The 26,748-nt window shown below is 40.7% G+C and overlaps 1 protein-coding gene across 1 annotated transcript in view; it reads right to left on the bottom strand.

The window, feature by feature from the left end:
• Positions 1 to 3,885: 3,885 nt before the first annotated feature.
• Positions 3,886 to 26,748, bottom strand: part of FMN2 (formin 2) — a 285,581-nt gene continuing 262,718 nt past the window's right edge. Inside the window, exons 16-18 of the mRNA XM_031460837.2 lie at positions 19,969 to 20,118; positions 6,761 to 6,842; positions 3,886 to 5,444 (exon numbers count right to left, since the gene is read on the bottom strand). Of these exons, the coding sequence (XP_031316697.2) occupies positions 5,418 to 5,444; positions 6,761 to 6,842; positions 19,969 to 20,118 (259 nt within the window). The 3' untranslated portion in view covers positions 3,886 to 5,417. The remainder of the gene's footprint in view (positions 5,445 to 6,760; positions 6,843 to 19,968; positions 20,119 to 26,748) is intronic.

The following is a 26,748-nucleotide window of genomic DNA, read 5'->3' as shown; positions in this document are numbered from 1 at the left end:
CGTTTTTGAAGGTGAATTCATTTCCATTTATTGAGTTGATTTATTCTTTCTCATTGACCATTTTCCTCACGTGCTTTGGGAAGTGTTTGTAGATTTGTTTTGAGAGGATGCTCAACACTCTTTTCTCCCCTTATCTATATTTAGTCATTTTTTTTCCTTTCCACAGTGCCAGTCTTAGTCCAGAACCAGTCTTCTTGGTGGCACTGGGCTCCTGTGTGACAATGATATCGGAGATACTGCAGGTGTAGACATGGGCCAACGAGTGGGCTGGTCCAGTTTGCTCTGCTGGGCTTTCCCTGCCTTTTCCTGCCGTGACACACGTGCTGCTTTGTTTGCCATTTTCTAGGGCATCCACTGTAGCTGTTGTAAGTTGACTCTCGCTCTTTGGTGACCCCCACTCTGGTCCCACGTCTCCGGTGGTGAGCCTGGCTTGCTTCCCTCTGTAAATGGAGCGTGTTTTCCCCTTTACCCTGTACGGGTTCCTCTCTCCTTCCCCGCTCCCCCTCCCCGGCTCCCAAGCTCGGCTCTCTCCTTCTGACTGGTGGTTTAGTTCTACTAGTTGGTAGGAAAGGAGTGTTAAAACCCCCAACTGTGATGATGAAAGTGGTCATTTCTACCTTAATTCTGTTGATTTTTACTTCATTTATTCTACAGCTGTTATCAATACATACAGATTTTATGACTATATCTGTCTTTCTAATTTAAGTGTTTTTAGTGTTTTTCTTGTAGACAGCAAAATCTCACCTCTAAAAAAGTAGTTGATAATCTGTCTTTTATGCAGTGTATCTAGTCCATTTACATGTAATTACTTTAAATTTATACTTAAGGCTGCCATCTTGTTGTTTGTCCTTTGTCCCTTCTGATTTTGTCTCCAATCCTTCTTTCCTGTTTTCTTTTGAATTATTTAAATATATTTTAAATTCCATTTTACTACATCCATTGGGTTTTTAGCTATGTTTCTTTCCATTACGTTTTTGTGACTGCCCTAAGGGTTGTACTATACACTAAGGGAGTACACATTCTTAACTCTTCACTGTCTGCTTAGAGTAAATATTACACTGCTTCATATAAAAATGTAGAAATCTTGTAATTCCCCCCAACAGTGTGCTACCCTTTACAATTGCTTCATATATTATATTTACATAACATTATAGACTCTTCAAGATGTTATATATGTTTTGCTTTAAACTGTCAGTGTTTAAAAGAAATTATATTTTCCTATGTGTTTACCATTTCCAGTGCTGGTTACTCCTTCCTGAAGATGCATGTTTCCCTTTGGTATCATTTCCCTTCAACTTGAACTTTCTTTAAGGTTCTAATATACAGGCCTGCTGCTGACAAATACTTGAGTGTCTTTATATCACCTTCATTCTTGAAGTGTGTTTTCCTGGGATATAGACTTCTGGTTGACAGGGTCTCTCCTGCCCTGGGACTTTAAAGACGTTGTCCCCCTGTCTTCTGGGGAAAAGGACTGCTTGTGTGGGAGGTTGTAGCTGTTGTGTGCAGCACCATTACGGAAGCTGGCCTCAGGCCCCGGGCCATTCTCGTCCTGTTCAACTCCCCCTCACCCCAGAATATGCCTCCTTTGTTCACTCTCAGAGCCTTCAAGTGGTTGCTTACACATTTTGTTCAGCGTTTATAGTTTCTATTGGTGGGAGGGTTGGTCTCTTGGAAGCTTACTCAGCCACACAGGAATGGGACTTTAGAACTTGTTTGAAATCTCTTTTCTACACTGCTTCCCCAAAGCAGAATTTAAAATAGAATGTTGAAAAAGTCATTACATATATTTTATTAATTTGTTATTTACAATAGTAGTAAGTTTGAAGGGCAATAGGAAAATGTCATTATTTTTTTCCAAGTGCCAATTTACTTTGACCTTTGCAATATTAAATCTTTGTGGTTCTCAGCTTTTAGTTCCCTGGTTAATCTTCATGAGGTTCTTTTTGTGACCTCTCTATTTTTGTTTCTATTTTATTTTATTTTATTATTATTTTTTTAAATTGAAGTACCGTCAGTTACAGTGTGTCAAGTTTCTGGTGTACAGCACAGTGTCCCAGTCATGCATATACATAACATTTGTCTTCATAGTTTTTCATTAAAGGTTATTACAAGGTATTAAACATAGTTCCCTGTGGTATATATACAGCAGAAACTTTTTTAAAAATCTATTTTTATGTATTATTTGTAAATCTCAAACTCCCAAATTTATCCCTTCCCACCCCCTTTCCCCAGTAACCATAAGATTGTTAACTATGTCTGCAAGTCTGTTTGTTTTGTAGATGAGCTCATAATGTCCTTTTTCTTTCTCTTTTTGTTTTAGATTCCACATGAGTGATATCATATCATATGGTATTTTTCGTTCTCTTTCTGGCTGACTTTACTTAAAATGTTTTAAATACTGGTTCAACATGACCTCAGACTTAAAAAAAAAAAAATCTATTCCTGAGTCCCTAGGCAATTTTGACAACCACCTGAATGCAGACAGCTCCTCCATCATTTTTTAAATCTCCAGAACTGCAACCTCTTGAGTTCCTGATCAATAGCCTCCATCTTCTAGAAGCAGCTGCCTGGATGTACAGCGCACGTTAGGGATTTCTCACTCCCTTTCACTCCCTAACTTTTACCTTCTCTCGCTCTCACTTATTTACTCACTGAATCAATACATCTTTATTGAGCGCCATGTACTGCTTTTAATGTTACAGATTTAGTACTTAGGGAAAAAAAGTGTCAATTTAAATTTGAGCAGGTGATTGACTACATACTTACAACCATCTATGTGTTATCAGGTGGTGAAAAGCACTGTGAAGAAAATGAAGCCAGTTAAAGGGATACAGACTCAGGAGTTGCTCTTCCTGCTAGAGTTCTCTGTCCCCCGGTCACTTGTCTAACTCGCACTTACCCTCTAGATTTAGCATCTTGTATTCTTTAGCTCTCAACTCCCGCCAGCACCCCTCCCCCCATATATGCACCTCCTTAGTGGATGGTGGGAGAGGTAATCAGGTTCATTTATTTTTTTTAGAGGAGGGACTGGGGGTCGAATCCAGGACCACATGCATGCTAAGCATGTGCTCTACCACTTGAGCTACACCCTCCCCCATTTTGCACTCTTTGAATTGGATATTATAATGAATTTTAATTGCTTTATACTTATTCTCCTCCAACTTTATATTCAGGTTTTTTTCATTTTTAAAAATTATTTTTATTGCAGTCACATTGGTTTACAACAGTATGTTTCATGTGTACAAACACTGTATTTTGACTTCTGTACACACTACAGCATGCACACCACCAGAAGTTTAGTTTCTGTCTGTCATCATGCACCCTCTTTTAACCACTCTGCCCTTGGACCAGGCCTTGGCTGGCACAAGCCATGTACAGGTGATGAAAGAGTTTATACTGAAAAATTCAATATCAGACTTAACTGCGAAGATTATTTGTGAAGAAAAAGAAACTCCATACTTTTCTATCAGCATAATGCTTAGTTTTTATTCCATGTCTGCTTCTGTCCCCATCTCTTGTGCCCCATGTTCTCGTTTGCCTTTTCGTTTTCCAGTAACCCTTCACCACTTAGATGATATTTTTGTATCATCTAATTTGTAACTTTTAGAAATAAGATTTCTCAAATAAGTGGGAAATACGTCTTCCTTAAAATTGTATAAGGAAAATACAAACTTAAAAAAACTATGTTTTGATGTAGCAGAATGATTATTTTACTTCTAAAACCCAGCATTCATCAAATACTTAACTACTAACAACTGTTAAGCCTGAAATAAGAACTTTAAAAAAAGCCCCAAGACGATCTAACATATTTCCCCACTGTGTTAAATATGATGGCTGCATTTTCCAAGTATCTTTAGGTGATAACATACACAACAGGCATAGAACTCTTTTATTATTCATTTTATTTTCATATAAATTAACGTCCTAGAAACACTAAAAATAGAAACACTAAATACAGTATTGCACATAGCGATCTTTGTTAAATGCCCTATTATATCATTGAAGAATGGTGATATACACACTGGAGGGACTGAAGGAGACAGGAAGACTATAAAACAACAACCAGAGTCACTACGGTTTCTTTGCACTTAAACTACAAACTGAAAGGTAAGAGACCATACTTTACATAAATACAAACATAGTTATGAGAAGATTTTCAAGTTGCTTTCCATACTCGGTTGGCAGTAGCAGTAATTCTCCCCTTTATCTGTAAGCATACCCCAACAAATATCATTAAAAGAATTTTTTTAAAAAAAACTATTAATGTTAGACAAAACCATCACAATGCACCATGAGCTGACTTTAAAATATTCTCAGAAACAGTGGAAGATTTCCTTTTTTCCTCTAAAGTAAAATAAAATGAAATCTTTTCCTAGGCTCCTTCAGATGATAAATCTTTGCACACTCATTTTATAGCTTTTAATCAACTGCCATAACACATAAAGACAACCTCAGCCATGTCAAAATATTCAGGCAGCTGAGTTTAATGAACAAGTTCTAGGTAGATGCCAATCCATCCAAAATTTACTCTTTTTTGGTCAATAGTCATGTTTGGCAATTTCATGAGCATCACTTATTTAAATTCATTCAAAGTGTTGTGTCATTTTCTTTGTGAAGGGCAATGGTCAAAGTTACAGAGAGGCACACCTTTGGTTTAATTTAGCTTTGTTGCAGATTGGCTTTATGTAGGGTCCCAAAGGACGTGATCTGATAAAAGTCCTCATTAAACTTAAAACTCTGATTCCTGCCTGTTTGAAATGATTTATAGGAAGAGTTTTCCTTTTGCTACAGTTTTTCTAGGAAGAGTTTTCCTTTTGCTACAGTTTTTCTAGTCATTATCTGATGAGTAAAAAAAAATGATAATCTTCTTTCACAAATACATAGTTACAGAGACCAAAGCTGGGAAAGCCTTGACTATGATATATATAAATGGTACTTAAATTTTAAAATAGAAAATTTATAGGTAGACATGAAACTGATACAAACAATTCACTAGAAAGAACATTTAACCATAAATCTAAATGCAGTGATGCGGAGTGCCGGTTGTCAGTGGAAGGGAAAGAGTTTTGCTGTGAGGAGGAGTATTCTCACGTAAGTAAATGCTGGGTTACTGTCTAGCATGTTCAGATCAGTGCAGACTCTGCCCCTTGCACATGCTGTCGTGGTCTGTCGGCACAATACCATACACGTCTACAGAAAGAAAAGGTGGCAGATTCTGCACTGGTCTACTGCTTTCGCATTTTTGTATGAATGTACTGTAAAATTCAACATTCAGTGAACTGTCTGGAAAACACAAAGATTATGCAGGAGATCAAGAAGAGAAGTGATCAAAATGATGAGTTTCCTTCTCGCCTTCAGGTCGGAAGAGTTTTGTGGAAGTGGTTGCAGTGACTCATTTTCATTCTGCTTTTTGTTGTTCAGGTTTTCATGCTTATTTTTGCTTTCTGAAAATAAATGCAGCAGATTAAAGAATTACCGTTAGAAAGAACTTTAAGAAATGTATGGAGTTTACAATATAGCCCAAACGAGATCTCTTTCATTTGGATCAAACGCCAAGAAAAGGTTAAAGATCTATCAGTTCATACAGGAAAAAAAAAGATGAGTAGAATCTGTTTTATCTTTTAAAATATTCACTTGAGAAAAATTCTTTATAATTTAGCTTTTAGTCGATGTGAATGAGTACCAACTCACCTTTCTCATTGTCAATCCTGTGTGCAAAGGCACACACATGAAAACTGCATCGATGCTTCATTCCGTGGCTTATGTGATTTAATTCTCTTCTAGCCTTACAATAGTGTAACTGTGGTTAACTAATTAATAATTATTCCTTCTCATTCTATACACCTTGAAGATTGTACTTTAATCAAAAAGACAGAACATAAACCAAACCATAACACAATACTTGTCATTAGACAAGCTTTTGATACAGAGAACCTGAAGGGGAGATATCTTTTAAATGAAGATACAATTTCTACCTTTGTCTAAACAGTGCTGTTTAATCACATTCCAGTTTGGGTTATTTTAATATCTTTCCCATTTAGACAATATTAGACTAATTTGATTCAAAATGCTCCTATTCTAAGGCCTAGCCCAACTTTTTACTTAAAACAGCATCGGTTACTTACTCCGTGACACCAAGTGATAATCCCTCAAAACACTCAACAAAACATTGACAGTACCGTAAGGGAAAACTCCTCATTGTCACCAGCCCTTCCCTCCCCGGGTGCCCGACTTGGCATTTTATTTTGAAGCAGTGGGCAGAGAGGAGGCTCACATCAGCTGGTTACACTCCGTCTGCTGGCTGACGGCTGCCAAGCCTCAGTGCTGCGGCGCCGTGTACGGGAACGGGCCAGGTCTGAGCAGAGGACATCACTGCACCTGGCACTTCCCATCATGTTTCAGATCCCAGTGGTGCTCATCCAGTTACAACAGCTGTGCCGTGCTGTGCTCCGTGTGTGCTGATGAAAGTGAAAGGCTGCCCCCCACTCCCACCAGCACACGCACCCCTGCCTATATGCACCCCTTAGTGGATTTATCTTAATTCTTAAGCTTCTAATGCTGAACATCAAGCTTCCCTTAGCCTTTGGGGCCTGATTAAAGGCATAAGGACAAGGGGATTCACGTCAGAAGCTCATTGTTCATTCAGACTTACGAGGAAAATAATTCAGATATTATCAGATGAGTTTGTATATATTGAGAAAACAGTGTTTAAAAGCCAAAGAAAATCACAAGTTAAAAAACAGAATAGTTAAATACTTACAATTCCAGAGTCATGCCTTGGTTTTATTTTATAAAGTGATTTTCCCTTTTTCTGCCTACACACCTCTTCAGCTTCTTTTACTCTGGGTGGGGAGAAGACACATGTATTTAAGCAAAGTCTTTCAAAGATCACTATAATCCACCTTATAGTAGGTGAGCAAGTGTCAACTTATTAAGGATTTGATTTATTAGAGAAAATAATACCACATACACAGGAATGTTATCTGACATTTGACTTAAAAACAGAATATTAGAGCTAGAGGTCACCCAGGGGTTCTTAACATCCAGGGGAATCAAAGGATGTTGAATGGACTGGTACACAAATAGTTTACATTTTTAGGAATACACTTTATCCTATATTAAAGGAGCTATATAAAGGAAAGGAAAGAAATATCTTTCATTTTCAGGTGAAGGTGCTGAGACTGGGTCTATTACATAAATAGGGTTGGCACTATTAATTATTTTAATACTTCTGATTTATGTAAATACACAGAATCAAATAAAAACTCATATGCTTATTTAAAATGATTTATGTAATCTGTGTATCCATGCATGAAAGTCGTGCAATGAATACTTGGGACAGTTTTTTAAAAAACTGAGCTACATTAAGCGTGGGGACCAGTCATTTGAAAACAGAAAAAAGTGAGCAATAATAATGTTTTAACACTTGCAGGATTTTTTTTTAAACACTTCAAGGAAAACAGTATTGAGTTTACCAGAGGTGCAGTTAAAAGCTAAGTTCTGCATTCAGTTCTGGCCCTGCTGTTTGATGCTGGCTAACGCCCTGCCACCACTGCCCTTTGCATTCTCTCAGAGAGTCAGAGCGCTCAGTAATATATAACAGCATCACGATTACTACTACACAGCATTGTTGCCAAGATCAAAAGTTTTAAAAGTTCTTTATAAATTATAAAATACTATAAAAAGTTATGAATGATTGCTTTAACTAAATAAATAGTAAGAAATCAGTAAACTGGAATTCTCTTTTTTGAATTCTCTTAATAAAAAGAGGGGCCATAAGAAAGAAAATAACCTATTAGGTCAATTTACTATTATTATTGTGATTTTCATTGGGAATTAAAAATAGTGTTTCTGGAGAAACTAAAAAAGGCCATGACTTAATAAAAGACTTGTGTTACGTATATCTTGAAGCCTATTTCCTGAAAGAAATGGGTTATAAATCTATTTCTTGAGCCTGATGGCAAACATTCTAATGATAAAATTCATCTCCTATACAGCTGAATAAATGCCTGTTTTTTAAACAGAATGAAACAAATCACCTAGTGCAGCAGCTGTCGGATTACTGTCACCACTTAACGTTAAAGCATGACAAATGAAGGTAATTCCTTTTGGATGTAAAATACCTGCTGAGTTGATATTGTTAGTAATTTCAGAAAATGATGACAATTTACAAGATACTCCATTGTTACCACTTGTATTACTTTCTTCCCAAGCCATAAATTGCCTTTAATATTTTCTCCAAACATTTGAATACAAAAACATTTTGTTTATAACAGACTAAAGATTGCAGAGCTCCCATCTTCCTCTGAAATAACTACCAGTAAATACAAGTTGAACTATTTGGACAAGGAGTTAAGAAAATCTCTTTTTTTTTTCTTTTGTTAGCACTTAGCCAAAATCCAATAGATCCCCTCTTAAATTTACCAGGAACTCTTTAAAGCATTTTGTGACTTTTAAAAAAATCTACTTTGCAAGTATTTAAATCACCTTATTTAAGATCATCTTAATTTTCCCACTATCTTACTTATTTTGCTCTTAAAACACATTTTTAGAAGTATCACAGGAAGCTGAATCTAATACAAACATTTGATTTTACACAAAAACAAATCCAGCTGTTCCTTACAGCAGAGACAATAAAAGTGAAAAGAGAACGTGGCTCAGGGAACCCTGGCAGGTCTCTTGGGCCGTTCTTGTGATGGTCATTATGGAGGTCAGGCACTGGGCTCAGCTTGACTTTGAGGACAGTTAAATCCAGCGTCTAAAGGAGTGAGACCAACAGCCACCAGCAAATCCCACTGGCCTGTGGAGCATGAGTACCTGGGTCGGCAGAAGCCCAGCTGTGGCCCCGGGAGGTTCCTGGGGTTGGCGGGAGGGGTTACAGGAATCCTTCCGGAGCAGGTTGACAGGTGAGCTTTATGTCAAAGAGAAATCTTAATTTTCCATACCTGTGTTAGAAGGGGAAATGGGACTGGGGAGAGAGAGAAGAGCGCTACAGAGTAACCTGGGCAGGGCTGGGGAGTCGGGGAGCGTGTCTCCCTTCTGCTGCCGCAGGACCCCCGGCACTCAGGCCAGAGCCCACGCCCGCCTTCTGGTTCATGCCTCAGTGAGAAGTCACTGCATCCTCCGCACCTCTAGGCACGCACACATCAGTGATTAGGGACGTGGAAGCACTGAGCACCAGAATCCTGAACAGGATTCAAATCTGGGAGCAGGAGAATCACGGTGAATTAGTTAAAATGCGGTTCCCAGGCCCACTTTTCTCCCTCCTGGTTGCATCCCTCTGGGATGCGTTTAGAAGCGGCACCAGGAGAATCTGCTGTAGGCGGCCCGTGGGCACCACTTCGAGAGGCAGCGCCCTGAAAGCCAGGAAGTCGCCCTGAAGCCCGGGCAGCCACGCGGTGCCCCTAGACAGCCGCACCTGCTCGCCCCTCTAGCGACGCCATGCACCCCAGGGCCCCGGCCCCAGCCCTCTTAGGCTTCCTAGCAAACCTTGTTGGAATTTTATCTCAACAAAATTCTGACGTTTTCCCCACACTTTTAGGCAGGAAAAAAGAACGCACCCCTGGAGGTGAGATACTCTACCAGAGTGGGTAGGAATGAGAAAAATGAGGGAAGCCGGGTGGGGAGGGCCATGAGCAGCTTCCTACTTGGGCCTCCACCTGGGCGTCTGGGGGGAGCTCGCCAGCCACGTGTTCAGGCCTGAGTAGCCTCTTCCCCTCCTGCCTCGCCCCTCATTCAACGATGCCTAAAATTTCTTAAACTGAGTAGGAAAAAGGTGTTCATTTCAATAACTAGATACGAAGTGAAAAGGCACGGTGACGATAACGTTTCAAATAAAAATGACCAACATGTCCTATTTGGAAAGGAGTGAAAAGAGGGCTGGTACTGCGTTTCCGAAGAGAGAAAGCAGACGCCGCGAGGAAGGAGAAGCCAGGGCGTGGCTGAAGGAGCCCATCCTTCGCCTGCGCTGTTTACCGTCCACTTGGGACGGGTCCGTGGCAGGCGTGCAGACGGAGCTACTGGGCGTGAGTCCTAAACACGCTTTTTTTTTTTTTAAACATGGCTGCGTTCACACAACGGGGGCTGCCAGGACATTCGGTAATCAAGGGTTTTTCTTATTAGAGAACTAAAAAGGGAAGTGGAAATTTTTCAAATGGTATCTTTGGTAGGCTGATTCTAACAGCTGCTACTTCTGATCAGCAGTCTAGATCACACAAGGAAAGTAAGAACAAAAACAATGATGAAAACTTCGCTCATCACTTCTGGTGGTTTTGGAAAAACAGTAACAGAAAGCAGAGACTGAATAGGAGGAGACTAAACAGTATATTATGGCTATAAAATTTGATGTTTATGTTAAATTTTGGTGTAGTATCTTTTATTGTCTATGAAACTTCACATACAACAGTGTGCTGAATACATTTCAAAAGTGCACTTACCCCTCAGAAGACCAAAAGTAATAAAAAAAAAATGAGGCATTCCTCTATCTTTTAAGGGAGAATTTAGTTATGGGAAATCTGTCCAAAAGACAGAGGGAATCAGGTTTGCTAAGCAGAGTAGGTGATGAGTTTGAGCAAACAATTTTTGCTGTTAACTGTTGTTCTGGCACTGGTCAGAGAGTTAGAAAAATGGATGAGTGATGCCCAGAAAATGGCATCTTGCTCCCGACAAAGACCAATCTTTGACCGACTCTGAATAGTATTTTTGAAAAAATTAAACTTTTCTCTTTCTTAAATACATGTAAGGAATTTAGCTTTTACTTGACGGCACCTTCATCACTGCTGTGCGCTGACACAGGCCACCCTCTAAGCTAAAGCGCGGACAGCAGTTTGCCCATGTGCTGACCCAGCACCGTAGCGTTGTGGGACTTGACTTCGTAGACAGTTTTAAAGTCTTCTCTTTGTTCCTAGGATGGCAGGTTGTGACCACTTCTCCCAGTGCCAGCGCACCTGCCTTACGTAGAGAGACTCTATTTTCTTTAAGAAATTCTTATCTTCTCTGAGCAGGGGGAAACCAGATAACTAAGCTCATTTAAACGAGCCTCAAATTAAAGCAGTAACACTCCGAGTTCAGTCCCAGCTAAACAGATAGTGTTCCTGGACTTGGAGGCAGTCAATTCAACTCTCCAGGGCTTCCCCCTCACTCCGCACCTCCCACATACTTGAGGGCTCACAGCTGTATCTGTAAGGTCAGGGAGGCCAGACGTCTGACTTACAGACAGGCAGGGCTCGACAGCTCTGAACGGCTGACGGTATGATTCTAAGATTCTGAAGCTGGTCCTACTGCACCACCCAACCTCCTCATTCAGCAGCTTGTTTGTAAAGATGGAAAGTAGTGCTGGAATGAATGTGAAACCTGAAATTCCAGCTTAACAAGGGAAAAGAATGTGACGCCATTAACTGGTACCGACAGATTTTGTGATCACCTACAGGACAAAGCATTTTGTGAGGAAGGTGACTATGGAATATCCCTCTTTTATAAGTCCTGGGCAAAAGTGATGGGAGGAAAACATAACATCTCTGTGAATTAAAGCTTAAAATTAAATTTAAAGAAAACTCTAATATTAAATTTCTCTTCTAAAACTAAAGTTATAAATGTAACCTAAGAAAAAGTAAATAGATTTCAATACATCTATAGATTTTTTTTATTCCCTACATGTAAAATTTTTTAGTTTTAACAGCTTCATTTGGCTTTAATATAGTAAGCTTAGAAGTTATTAAGCATAGAAAATTTGAGTCCAGGAGACTGAGAATATCCTTAAGGTTTATATTAGAAAGAAGACAGAGGAAGGTGATAGAATAAAAAATATACATTATCACAGAATTTGTTGAAACAGCATAATCCATAAAAATATTGGATCACTAGGTTGTACACCTGAAACTAATGTAATAATTGCATGTCAACTATAATTACAAAAACTAGTTTAAATTCCAGTTATTATTTTTATTTGGTATTTTTCAAAACAAATGAAAAGTTTCTCAAATTGTGTCCTTAATATATCTGGACACATTTACACTAAAGGTTATTCTAAACAAAGGAGTGGTTTCTGATTTCTCTATTAAAGATGTATTTTTCTCTGTGCTCTCCCCCAAGCCCCAGACTCCGGCAAACATATTCAAAAAGTTCAGTGTGATTAAACGTAATGGTAGTTTATGAGATGAATAAGGGTTCTACACTGACACAGAGAAAAGAAGCCGGACGTCCCTGTAAGCCTGCAGGCAGAGTAATTTTTAGCTACTTTTTAGAGCAAACACCAGGCTGGCCGCAACCGTATCAAGACAGATTTGCTCCCATCATTCAATCAAATGAGAAGGAAAGCCACTTTTCTGCCAGTAAACACTAAAAATTTGGTCTAAATAAGCATCTGGGAAAGTCGGGTTCGTTTCCTGCCGGCTCCGCCTCCGCCCACTGGGAGCAGCCTGGCTCCTGCCCTGGGAGGTGTGGGCGCTGAGGGCCGAGGGTCCCGACCACCAGCTGAGAGCCAGCCCAGCGATCACCACCAGCATTCACCGTGCAGCCGCTGAGACACAGCGCCGCCACGGCTGCCTCCCCCGGCGTAGTCTGCGTTCCGCCCCGCCCCGCTCCACGCCCCTCAGTGGGGCGAGTCGGCCACGTCAACAAGACGGGCTCCATTTTGAGAAACAGTCAGTACAAAAGATCTAGGATTCCCTGACAGTGAGATATGTATGTTCCATGCTTGTGCTCTAAAATCCACAAATACATTCCTCCCATGAGCACAAAGCCGACAAGCAGAGATGACGTGTAGCGGTGCCTCCTGGAACTGTGAAGTATATGTGGGTGAGAGGGGAATCATTTTTTCTTAAGAAAACCCAAGCAAATCAACCCCCTGCAGTCTGAATCTCCTTGACAACTGTCTAATGTTCCATAAACACAGGACATGATTATGGATGAGCTGCCTCCGAAGAACCCTCCCCACAGGTTCGGAATGGCTGTAGATGAGGATAAGACGACGGGTAAGGATGGACCCGACCCTGATCTCACTTCAAACAGAACAAAACCTTCACACACATCTCGGAATAACCCTACGAGGTAAATATTGCCGTTACCCAACTTTTATGATGAGGAAACTGAATATTTTAAATGGTCAAATTACTTGCTTGGGGTCAACACACCAATGTGGCAGCCCTGAAGTTGAGATCCAGACAGACAGCAACCTCCTCAGCTCCAATGTTAAGCATTGCTGTGTGGCATCATCACAATGCAAACGAGATGATGAAACACGACTGACAAAATCTTGTTTATTTACATGTACATTTAAAAACTAAAAAATAATTGGGGGGGGAGAAGTAATTTGGTTTACTTATTTATCTATATATTTTAATGGAGGCACTGGGGATTGAACCCAGGCCCTTGGGCATGCTAAAAACTTACTCTACCACTAAACTATACCCTCCCCCAATATGTACATATTTATTTAAATTTATGTATTTACATTTGTATATTTATGTATTTACATTCATTATAGTAATTTATATTTATTACTATTTATTTAGAAGCATTTGTTTCTAAAAGACTGACTCTTCTTAAAACTCTGAGCATACAAAATGTGACAGTTTAAAATGGGTTTTGATAAGAGAAACTATTTAGAAAAATGGGTGCATGTATTTTACCAGATCCTGGGGAGAAGTACTGTAACCCGACAAATTGTGAACCCTATTCAAGGAAAAGGATTAATGGAAACACAACAGGCTGTGAGGTTCATCTCTGAAAATGTAAGATTGTCCCGGAAAAACAAAACCATCACTACATTTTCTTGATTGTAATTTCTAGGAGGAATTCTTGACATGGCTCTCTGAATAAGATGTGAACTGTAGTCAGTATAAAACTAGAACTACAGAAGAGAGCGGTCTTTTTGGCTGTGCTGTCTTGAACTTCCCACATCTCTGCTTGGCGGGCTCACCACCCTGCCCCTTCACAAGCCTTCAGATTCTTTAGGTGTCCACAGAAATGTTGCCTCTTCAGAAAGGCCTCCTCTGACCACACTTTCTAAATGAAACTTTTCTGCTTTTTAGTCTGCAAAACTGGTTCACTGTTTATTTTCCTCAGTACTAATTTCAACCTATAATTTAAAAATGTGTTTACTTTTTTATTGTCTGCTACTCTAGCTAGAAAGTAAGATCCACTAGAGGAAATTTGCCCAGCACACAGTAGGGCATAATTAATTGTTGAATGAATTAATAAATTAATGAATTTAATTGCTTATTACACCTTAATGAACATGAATTATTCCTTTAGTGAGTGTAGCTCACATTCCCTACACATTCGCAGGCTCCATTTGCAACTAGTCTGTTCCTCTTGTTGTCAATTGCCTTGTCAAAGCTTCAGCTTGTAGGAGTCAGAACTAGGAAGAGGATTTTTTTATGGGTCATTTCTCTAGAAATTGATGCCTGAATTAAAGGGGTAAATGGTTGGTCAAATTCATTTTTTGCTCCAAAGCAACAATGCCAAGTAGCAGTCCAAGAGGCAGTTTCACTTAGGTGTCCCACAAGTACATTACTACATGATAATAAACCAATGTGGTTGCTTCCTTCTACTCTGATAACATCATATTTAAATCTGAACATACAGCTCGCTTGAATAGAACTTAGGGAAACAGGAGTGTTAACAGTGTGTGAGGTGCTCTTCAGGTTAATGCATCATCTGCTGAGGCCAAGCATTCAGACACTTTTCCTCCAGTCACAGCTTTCAGCTGGGCTGAATCCAGAATTGACTGCCACGTGCTTATGCAGTTCGAAGAGTTACTATACTTTTTCCTGATTCATCAAAGACTACCTGTCTCAAAGTCAACCAGTGAATTAAGTTAGAAAGCACTTTAAACACACAACCCTTACTAATGTCACAACTGATTTATTAAATTAAAATGCCTTAAGCTGACTAAAAATGAAATCACGATAAGCCACACTGCACACTATGGGTCTGGAGGCCTGGTTGCCAGAGCCAGTCTTTCTTACCTAGAATGCCGCGCCCTCCAGGGCTGCCTGTGCAACTCCTGCTTGGCGCCAAGCTGCATGTCAAAAGAATTTTGGGAAGAACCAATGCCCCCTCATTTCTTCCCCTGCACGATACACCACACCAGAGCTAGGCTGTTAGCTCAAGGAGAACAGGGCCTTCGTCAAGTGGACCTGACAGTCTCCTGTGCCTAATGAAACTCACTACGGATTGAGGGAATGATCACTGATCGCTTCTCTGTGAAGACTCCGCCTGAACACCGAGTTCAGCTACAACAGAGCAAGAGTGGGAAGTGAAACTGCTCTGGGCCCCCGCTGTCTTCTCCAGGACCACACTCCCTTCATCGGGGTTGGAAAGAGCAACTATTCACAGTCACGCTGTACTAAGCAGCACAGCCCTGTTGTCCAAGCTCCGCTGGGCCGCGCTAGTGGCCAGTGGTGCTCGTGTCTTCCTGCAGGTGAGAGACGAGGACTGCCCGTTTCCTTACAGACCGAAGCTGTGCTCTGTGAAACCTGGGAGAGGCTTGGCAGAGTTAATGTTAGCTGGTCCCCATCTTCTGGATATAATTAAGCTGATGTTTTTTAAAATTATTTTTCATGTTTTGTTTTGCTCAGTAATAAGTCTAGATTTCTTTTGAGAAGGGTTTATTACCAATTATATATGCCTAGTTGCAAGTATATGAAAAAAATTTTTTCTGACTCGTGACAAAATCAATGGGTCAGTTGTCTAAAGCATCAATACAGGAATATAGCATAATGTAAATAAGGTTACATTAACATTTTCAAATAAAAGTTCACCCTTGGACTTAGAATCAAGGCATTTTACCTAACCAAGAAAGTAACCGAATTGCAATAATGCCTTGTATTTACAGAATATGTTCTTAAGATGCTTAACATGCCTTGTCTGTATGTTACATTACCTTGTAGGTAGTCATGATCAGGGTGTTATTTATATTAAATGATGGAGAAACAGCCATTGAGCATCTAGCATGTAGACACTGTGCTCTGTATCATCTCATTAGCCTACACAGGAACACTGCAAGACAAGAGCCACTGCCTCCATTTTGCTGACGAGGGTACTACGACTGTCTATGACTAGAGCTAGTGAGGGGAAGACCTAACTCAGAAATGCTCGTGTTTTCCACCCCATGGATTAGAAAGACAGCAGACCTTTTCAACAGACTATAGAAATTCACCACTTCAAGCAACGTATCTACCCAATCACATGAGTCATCAGGAAAAGCCAGAAAATACGTTACCACCACACTATAATCAAACACCAATTAGGAATAATGGGATAAGGAAATTTTACAGAGGATCTACAACCTTAAAGATACTATTCAATGTAGAAATTCCGAATTAGAGCAAGGAAAACTTGATCAGAAAGGAAAATTTCATCCACACCATGGTGTTATCTTTTGGGTTATTTCTACCATGCTAAGACCTTCTGCTACTTACACAGGTTATTTTTAAAGGTTTAATGAACTAGAGGTGGTAGATTATTGTTTACTTTCTTTGGGAAACTGCTCTTCCCTAACTCCAGTGATAGTGCCAAGAAGGAAACTGTCACCCACGGGAACCCTCCTCTCTGGCTGCAGAACTGGGTTTGTGAACTGCTGAACTAACCATGGTACCCACACCTCCAGCCACCGTGTCTGATCCAAAGATGAACATGATTCATCTGGAGTTCTTCCTTGGGATTGCTCTCTCCTGGGCTGTGAGAGTGTACGCCCCGGATGGGACCCATGGCCATGGGTCCACCCTTAAAGAAAAGTCCTGGCTTGGAAATTAGCCTAAACCACAGAGCAGGTTGGAGGGAGGGCACGGAAAGGGGAAAGAGAGTGAGTGAGGCTGAGAGAGAGAAGGACTGGAGAAGAGGAAGGAGGAGGAGAGGACACTTAGAAGACAGGTAGAGGCAGGCAGAGGGGCAGGCACGCCTGACTGACCCCCACAAACTGCAGCTGGAGTTTCTGCCTTCAGGCACCCACAGGCACGTCGTAGCCTGCCCTTCGGTGGTTTGACTGTTTAAACAAATACTCCCTCTCTTTGCTTCAGGTATTTGGAGTGGGGCTTTTATTATCTCCAATGATAAACTTAAATTATGTAAGAAAACATGTTCATGACTTTACTAGGCTAAGTTCTTATTTCGGTATCTGTGTCGAATACGATGATGTAACAAGTCAAATCAGCAAATATTCACGGAGAAACCGAGAGGGCAGCCCTGTGGCCCAGTGGCAATGAGCGCTACACTGAAAATGAAGACCTGGAACACTGTGTCGGGGGAACAAAGACTGAAATGCACACCTCGGAAAAGTTACGGTATAAAATAAAAGCAGACGTATCATCAGGCAGCGTAGGACTGACTATTAAAATGTGCAGATAATACATATTATAGGAGAAGAGGAGGGAACGACTGGGCTGGGGAACAGCACTCCACTTCAAGCGTCTGTGCTGCTCGCGGCTGCGCACACTGACGTCGGTGCATCGGAGGTTTAACCCTGTGGCTGAGCACGCTCCCGTCTCCTGCGGGTGCCCGGCAGCACTTGGAGCGCCCCTGCAATACCCTTCCACTTACCCACAGAGTATATACGCTACCAAGCTTACCCCAAGGCAAGGTTGCCTTCCTGGCGTGCGTGTGCGCCAGCACACAGGGCCCACTCTCAGAAGCGCTCTGCACTTGGTTTAACAATTTGCCATCTTGAAATTGTCAACAATTTTTGCGCAAGGGGCCACATGTTTTCATTTTGCACTGTTCCTGGAAATGGCGTAGCTGGTCCTCCACTAAAGAAAGGGACAAAGTTTTCCTGCAAACTATTTAGACCAACAGTTTCGCTTTTCAAAGCAGCCTGTTCGCCAAGAGACATCATCTATTTCGGAAGTCAAAGGGCAGAGAAGCGCTCCCTCGTGTCCCTCCTTAGCCCCTCACTGAAAGCAAATGATTTAGAAAAATCAGAAGCATGCAGCGGAGGGCGCTTGTAACCTGCCAGTTCACATCACTGCCAAAATTAAAGTGAGGTCACCAAGTGTGAGCCAAAAAGCCCATCATATTTTTCTAGCACAGGACAAGCACAGGATGAAGTATTAAAAAAGAATCCGGCTGATTTTAGGAAATACTTAGCAAAGCAAAGCAAAGCTAGTTCTGCTCATGTCCAGTGGATAAAATATCATCAAATACAGGACTGTTTTCAGTCGTGTTACCTAGAAACACAGCTCTGTCTCATGCAGCACAGGTTAGATGACGTCCAGACTGTGCATCTGACTCAGTTCCCACATCACCTCCAAGGAGGCTTCTCACCAGCTTACGCTACATTCTGGCTCCGCAGTAAAGGGAGGCTGCGGTGCACGGCCACCTGCGTTCTTGTGCTGGGACCTCTGGAGCCACGACCACAGGACCCGCCGCCTCTGCCGTTCACCTGCTCACGTAGATGCTCTCAGAACCGCAGCTCCCCGACCACAGCCTCATCAGTCCTGTGCAGTCGATGCCCAAATCTCACCCCCTCCACTCTCCTTAGGACTCACGTCAGCTATCGTGAGAATGATCACTGGCACAGCGCAAAGCGACAGGCTGATCTTTCACTTGTGTTCCTGAGTGTGACTGAGCCCCAGGCCCTGTACCTGCGGCACAGGTTGAGATTACAGACCAAAGGAAGCACATGGGGAACCAGTGAGGGTCAGGAAGGGACTGTGCCCAGGTTAAAAAAAAGCTCCTCTTCACCATTTTCCAAACAGAGCGAGCATTGCTGGGTAAAAAATTGGAACTACATAGCTAAGTGGGAAATAAGTGAACAGTGATCCAAACGTGCTCATGTTTAAGCAATGCTCTCTGCTGCCCCAGCTGCATGGATTTTGAGTAAAATCACATCTTTTATGTTAACCCGTATTGATGCATTTTGAGGTAGAATAAGCTCATTATCTTTAGAGTGAATGTTCAAAGCGCTCTCCTGTTCAGACTGCCCTTCTCCCGCCCACTGCGCACTGAGGCGCACCGTCTTCTCTGACAGCGTCCTCGGATCGCAACGACCGTATGAAGCAGCGCAAGCCTAGCGCACTCTGCGCGCTCAGGGTGTCAGCCATTAACTTCACTGACTTAAGGATGTGTCAGAACCTACTTAGAAGTGAAAACTAGGCAGGTGATCGTGGTTTTGTATGTAAGCAAGACCAAAATAAAGACCATAAGCAGAGAACGGTGGGCTTCTGTGGCGTGGTGAGCAAAGCCCCTTGAGAGCTAAGTTTCCCAAGCTCTGCAGCAAAGCCCGTGCTCGCGACGGCGCGCTGGCAAGGGCGCTGACTGGCTTGGCGTTAGGGTCTGGTTTACCGTGTCCGCGATGTTTCCTTTTCACCCTCCCTCAGGCCCAGCTCTCTGAGGACGCTGCCGGGCCAGGCGGCTTCCTCCCTGACTTCGCAGCAGTGCGTCTCTACGAGTTCCACAGTCAAGTGACAGGGACTCTACTTTATATACCTGACGGGAGAGATTTCCCTTCTTTCCTGAAAAGATGCACTTTAGAATGTGATATGATCCTACAAGACTCTTGAACGATCTTTTAAAAAGTATTGATCATCTGTTTCTTGGGACACCTGGGAGAAATTGCGATATGAACGGTGAAATTCTGACAATATCCCTTGAGTGGAGCAAAAACAACAAACCCGATTCATCTTGCCTTACGGCCTTCGCTCTCAGCCTTCTGAGGTGAGTGGGTTTGCCATCTCAGCAGGGTTCTTCTGCTCCTCTTTATTACATGATCTGCTTTTGTGTGGTTTCCTCATCACTGAGGTTGTTTTAACAGACAGTGGTGCCAGCAAACCATCACCCCAGATACTTTTTGCAGCATCACAGTCATTGTGCTGACCCTTCTACTCAAACTCCAGATACTGCCAAACCTCAGTGCCGTCTTAGACCTGATACCCAGGTTGAGGGCCTAGGTTTTCGTTCAGGCTGTAAAAGGTGGCCACCCCTAATTGGTCAGTTTTAAAATGCCATTGTGTAAATGAAAAAAAACCTTACCTCTCTTGTAGAATAAGTTTGTTCTCTTTCTTCCAATAGTCTTTAAAGTCAGAGCTGAATTCATGCCAGATACTGAAGAAAGCATTGGGGGACACCTCCTTCTCTCCGATTTTTGGTCTCATGAAGAAATAGGCTGCAGTCTCCAAAAAGCTGTCAAAGCACACATGCATGTACACACACACACACACACACACAAAAGCTATGGTTACTTTCCAATATGGGAAATAAATACTTTCTTTATCCAAATGCTGACTTCATTCAAACAGTTATTTTACCAAGAGGACTCAAACTCCTCAGCACCAACAACAGTTGTCTTATGGTTTTATGTTTGAGTTTCTGGAGATGGATATTAGCAGCTGACAAGAGCCCTCCGTATACTGGTAACTATCCCTGGTCCAGTCATTTTCAAGATTAATCACCATGTGTCTGACATACTTCAGAAGGGAACCTGTAATCAGGTTGGGGCAAGTTGGAAGTGGTAGGTACACACTTTCTTTCTAGACTCTGAACAAGTGAAATGTCAGCCCTTTGCCCCCAAACTGATCCGTGTTCTACATGTATGTGGTATTGCTTGTGTGCTATTTGGCTTCCTATGTTGCTGGTGGGAAAGCAGCAGCAGCGCCAGGAGATGCTAACACAGCTCCCGTGGCGATCAGGGCAGTGGCGCGGAGGGGACACCAGCGGGGCAGCCGGCCCTGGGACAGCGGGCTGGCAGGGCCAGTCTCCAGACGAGGCTTCGTACAACTGCACGAAGCTCAGAAGAGTTTCACAAGGGCGACCTGACAAAGAGCACGCAGCTAGTAAATGGGAAAGCCATGACAACGGAAGCCCTGCACGCCCGTGAACGACACCCAGAGTGGGAACCAGGCCAGTGAAGCGGACCGCGTCGCGGTGAGGGAGCCTGGGCAGCTGTGTGTGGCCAGAGCTGCTTCAGAAAGATGTGGCAACCTCCCTTCCCCCAACCATTTTTCTCCCTTTGGCCAAGAGCCGGCACTGTTTCTGCTGCACAAGCTGAAGTCTGATTTGCCCTGAAGTGAAAATTTCTAAGGCAACTTGATTTTGCCATATTGTTTGATTAAAAATATGTGTACACACATACACACACTTACACATATCTGTGTACATATTCAGCTTGTCTTACAGCTGATTGCAAATCCCTACTATGAAAAAATAAAATGAAAAAATCTCCTTTAGACAATCCTTTGAAAAACTGAGACGTGTGGGATAAATCTGCTCAGAAAGTAACAGATCGAGCATCACAGACAAAATCGAACCCCCCCCCCCCCCCAACTGCGGGCTACCGACGTGTGGCTAGTGCGTTGTTTTTAAACGTGCCTTATGGCTGGCTCTGAGCGGCAAGATTCCCAGGGGTACCAGCTGTTGATTCTGAAGAGAGATGACAGCACTGATTTGATCAAATGCGTGACTCTTGGGAATTATATATTTCTCCCCAGTTAGCCTAACAGGAAAAATGACACAGTGGAGTCAAGTAGTCCTGAGAAAGAGTCAGGCTGTGAAGTGGACACGGTTTGCCACGAGCTGTGGTAGTGACAACACAGTGTGCCTGCAGAACGTGCTGCCGGTTTGAGGACTGCCAGGAGGGAGAGTGGCAGGGGGCACGGTCATGCTTTATTAAAACTGGTAAGGATACACAGTACTTCCCATGGGAAAGCCAGTCACCTTCCTTATATGCCTAAAGATCATTTATGGACTGCTAGCTAAAATTAGGTCTCAAATCCTTTCACTATCCATTTATTCTTCTCTGATATTTATGCTTCCCCAGATTGATCATTACAGACCAAACCAGCCCATCTGGGCAGACGTATCTAAGTTGTAACAGCTGGGTCACCCACCCAGCTGTCTTGCATTTGAGAAGCTCTACCATGAGGCAGCACGGTGTAAAGGAAAGAAGGCAGGATTTAGAACGAGGAGACACAGGACATAACTCCTGACTCTTGGACAAGCTATATGAGCAAACCATTTAACATCACTTTGACTCAGCTTTTTTCATCTGTAAGACAGAGTTCATGGTAAACAATTGTTTTAAAGTCCCATGGGAAAAAAATGGATTCCCGAAGTGTTGCTGAATGTTTTAATGCAAATTGATTTTATATTGTATGTTATTTTGTATTATATATATTGCATATTTTATACTGCATATGAAATAAATATAAATACATATTTCCTAAGGTTTTTCTCTACATTATAATTGATTTAATTGGAACTGATTTATTAACAGACACTCATGTGAGGTCCCTGTAGATATTTTTGAGTTACTGGCATGCACAGAGGCTTCTGACACTAGTGATAATTATTCTGTTGGATAATTTCCTCTTGGCTCGGTCATAAATTGCCCACATAGCTTTAAGCAAGTAATGACTTCTGAGCTCCAGTTTCTTCATCTATAAAGTAGAGCCTATGCCTACTTTTCAAGGCTGTCATGAAGATTAAAAGTACCTTCCAAGTTATAAACTAAAATAGCAACACATGTATTAGCTTTATAAGAGTTAGGCATCTTTCCCTAAAAATGCTCTTTGTGCAAAACCTTATCAATTTGTTAGACAAGTTAGTATCCTACAACTGACTTAAACCCAAAGTGTGAAACCAATTAATAGCATGATTCTCCATGAAGAGAACCTACGTCCATAGCCATTTCTGTGGAAGTGGCTGTGGTGACGGAACAAGTGTCACCCAGGAGTGCGACACAGAGTGAAGGCTTATCTGAGGATCGTGAGTGCTGTCCCAAATGCACTCAGTCACCTCATTCCCAGGATAAAGTGTAAGCACTGTTTAAAAATAATGAAGCAAATAAGAGGCCAGTTAATTTCTACAAGTTATCAAGGTACCTTGTATTCCAGAGGCATTTTCAGTTATATAGTCCTGTCCAGCATTAGGCGGCACTCAGCTAATTCAAACTTCTATGACAGGAAAGATACCCATTTGGATGGTGGGTGGTAGGGATAGGAGCCATCCTTTCTGAATTATCCCCTTTATCTAAATCAGGAACCAGGAGGGCCCTACCCACCGTACGGGATATGGGACCACTGAAGAGGACAGACATCCTATCTGAGACTTTCCTCTCTACACAGACTGTTCTGTGAGGCCCTCTCAATATGACCCTGGCACACAAAGAGCCAGCAGTAAAAAGAATAGCAGTTCTAACACTAAGCAAATGCACCAATCACAACAAAAGGCAACTCCAGAGGTCACCAAGCAATCAAGAACTCTCTAGTCTCGGTCCCTAAATGGTCCTTTCTGTAAAAGATCAGCACCACACTTCTTTTACTACAAATATCAGAAAGTACAAATATGAGGCTCTGTAATGGAATCAAAAGTAGCTGCAGAATTCTGAAAGATGGCCACAGGAGTAGAATTGTTTTGGAATTTTTTACGACTACCCACACAAAGACAGAGAGCAACTAAGACAGTAAAATAAAAGCTCACAGTAAAATAAAAGGCATACAAAACACTGAGTCCAACATCCCCACAAACCTCAGAACGCAATGGGGTAGGACAAACCACTGACAGCACAAGCCCAGTAGCATCCCTGTACAGGGGGAGGAAGAGGGAAGCAACAGGGGGTCCCCATGAAACAGGAGAACCCCCAAATCCTAAGCAGGTGCTCCTGAGAAGTGTAAGGGTCAACCTGAGAACTGCAGCTGAAATTGGAAGGGCTTGATGCACACTAATGCATGGAAGAGAAGAAAGAATCTGTTATAATGGCGGGGAGCAGTCTAGGCTGTGTGAACTCTCAGTACTAACAACGAGGAATTCCCTCTGAGGGCAGAGCTCTGCACTGAGAGAAGATGAATGCTGGGAGTAGTTAAAATTGCGCAGGATAAATGCAAGGACAAAGGAGATAGAAAATGCAGATACATTGGAAGAGAGAAAATTATGGACGGTATGTGTTCATGTGAAGCTAGAAGTGAGCCTAGAAAAGCGATCCTCATTCATCTCTTTCTCCTAAAAGTTCAGTAAAGCCAATTTCATGTAAAATGAACAAGAAAAAAATAATGCAATGGAAAAAAGCATGTCAAACACTAAGCATTGCAAACCTGACATGGTGCTGTTTATTATCAGACAGAACAGACTTTAAGACAAAGAATATTACCAGCACCATTTCAAAATAATAAAAACATCAGGAAGACACAACAATCCTAAATACATATGTATTTAATAAGTTTCAAAATACATGAAGCAAAAAATATAGAACTAAAATGAAAAAGAGACAAAACCTCAATCATAATTGGATGTTTTAATATCCCTCTCTCAATAATTGACAGAACCAGGAAAACAGTATCACTAAAGATATGGAAGATTTAAAGATTATCAACAAATGGGCTGAGCTGGTTTTCAGAGTACTGTAACCCATGACAGTGGGCCGCATGAGAGCAATGAAAGCACCAACACAGCCCGTGTGCTGAGTCGTAAACAAGTCTCAGTAAATTTCAAAGGCGTTTTATTATCTGTTATCCAGAACATGTTCTCTGATCACAGCAGCTTTAAATTATGACTGAATAAAAATAACATATCTGGGAAATCTCCAATTTGAAAATTAAGCAAAACTATTATAAATAACCTATGGGTAAAAAAGCAACCAGACAAGAAATGAGAAAATACTGCAAACTGAGTAAACATAAAAGCATAAACTATCAAAATGTGTGGAAGAAGATAAAGCAGTATTAAAGAGAAATTTAGGGCTTTGAAAATCTTCATATTAAAACAGAAAAGGTATAAAATCACTGATACAGGTAGATATCTAACTCAAGAAGCTAAAGAGGAGTGAATTAAACTTGATTACATAGAAATAGAAATAATAACAAGATCATAAAACGAGGAAATAGAAAAACCTTACACAAAACCAGGAAGGTCAGGAGTTGATTTATTGAAAAGTTTAATAAAATTGGTAAGCCCCTATCAAAACTGATAAATAAAAAAAGAGAACTGTGGTTAATTTCACAGATAAAAGCAGGGTCATCATTATAGATCACACAGACCTTAAAAGTATAATATGGCGTATTATACATAATTTTATGCTAATAGATTTAACACCTTAGAAGAAATGGACTAATTCCTCGAACAAAAAAATTTTCTAAAGCTGACAAAAGAAATAGAAATAGAAGTAGCCTTACATCTATTTATTTTCAATTTTTAATAAGTTATTTTAATAAATAAGAAATTATTTTTGATATGCTTGTAATAAAAAACTCTCCTTCCAAAATACTTCTAAGTTGTTTCACAGGTGAATTAACAAACATTTGATGAAGAAATAATGCCAATTTGACATTAACTGTTTCAGAAAACAGAATGAGAGCACACATCCCAACTCATTTTATGAGGCCAGCATTACTCTGATGTTGATATTCAAAACTGAAAAAATATACTATTAAAAAAACATACTATAAAAGAAAAAAGAAAGATATTTATAGACCAACATTGTTCATGAACATAAAACAAAAATAAAACATGAACATGAACATAAAAAATCCTTAATTAACAAACTGAACACAGCAATTTATAAAATGGATAATATGTCATGCAATCTGTGGTTTATCCCAATAATACAAAGTTGTTTCAACATCTGAAAACTAATCAGTGTAATATGCCACATGAACAGAGTAAAGAAGAAAAACCAGTTGATCTTTTCAATAAATGCATACAAAGAATATGAAAAAAAGTCAACACCAACTCATTACCACAGAAAGAAAAAACTTTCTGCAAGCTAGGAACAGAAGTAAACTTACACAATGAGATAAATGACATCTGTGAAAAGCCTACAGCTAACATCATACTCAAAATCACACATGCCATATGATTTCATTTACATGAAGCCCAAGTATATACAAAGTTACTCCATGTTGACAGACATCAAACCAATGACTGTCTCTTCAGAGAGGTGTGGGGTAAACAGTTGAGGCAACAGAACTGTTTTCAGTTATGTCTGTACATTTTTATTGTATAAATTATGCCTCAATTAACAAAGAAAGAACAAAAGAAGTAAGAAAAAGAAAGTAAGAGCAGGAGAGAAGGAACAAAAAGGAGATAAAAAGAAGGAAGAAAGGAAATTGTGACTGAGTCCTAAACAAAGCTATTAAAAGACAAAATAAACTAGGAACAAAATAATGGCTCTACAGACTAATGAGAACATGCCAGAGAGATCAATCTATAAAACAGATGAAAAATTTTGCCTAATACTGTAAAACATGTTAAATTAATAAAATGATAGAGGCTATAACAAAACATAACTCTCAATTAAAAAACTCAGAAATGAGATGATAGAACTTAACAAATAATTTGAAATTTAAAATATTTCACACACAAGGACTGAACTAGATGTAATAGTATAGTTAATAACAATAACACGTAATATCTTAATGTAACTAGGAGATAAAATTTAAAAATCAAAGAGAAATAAAGCCAAGAGATGAAAGCCGCAAGTATAGAAGAGAAGAAATTCCCACACACGTTATAAAAGCCCCCACAAATGACAACCAAAGCAATGAAAAAGAAAACATTCTAAAATATTCAAAATTCCAAAATAAAAATATGTGATACTGCATACTGAAATAGCATGGCAATAATCAGCACTAAGACAAAATGCACAGTGATAGTAAGACTACCATATTTAAAAAATAAGGAAAAAGAAAAAGTCTTTTGGTCATTATGCAGACAGACCACTTTCCTTAAAACGAAAAGAATCTTACCATCATCATACATTTAGACAACAACTGTCAGGAGACAATGGAATAACAGATTTAGGATGCTAAAGAGGAGGGTCAA

Source organism: Camelus dromedarius, chromosome 8 (assembly GCF_036321535.1).
Source record: "Camelus dromedarius isolate mCamDro1 chromosome 8, mCamDro1.pat, whole genome shotgun sequence".
In the NCBI taxonomy this organism is placed as follows: domain Eukaryota; kingdom Metazoa; phylum Chordata; class Mammalia; order Artiodactyla; family Camelidae; genus Camelus; species Camelus dromedarius.
The sequence above is the reverse complement of the archived record's forward strand: the minus strand, read 5'-3'. Positions and strand labels throughout refer to the sequence as shown.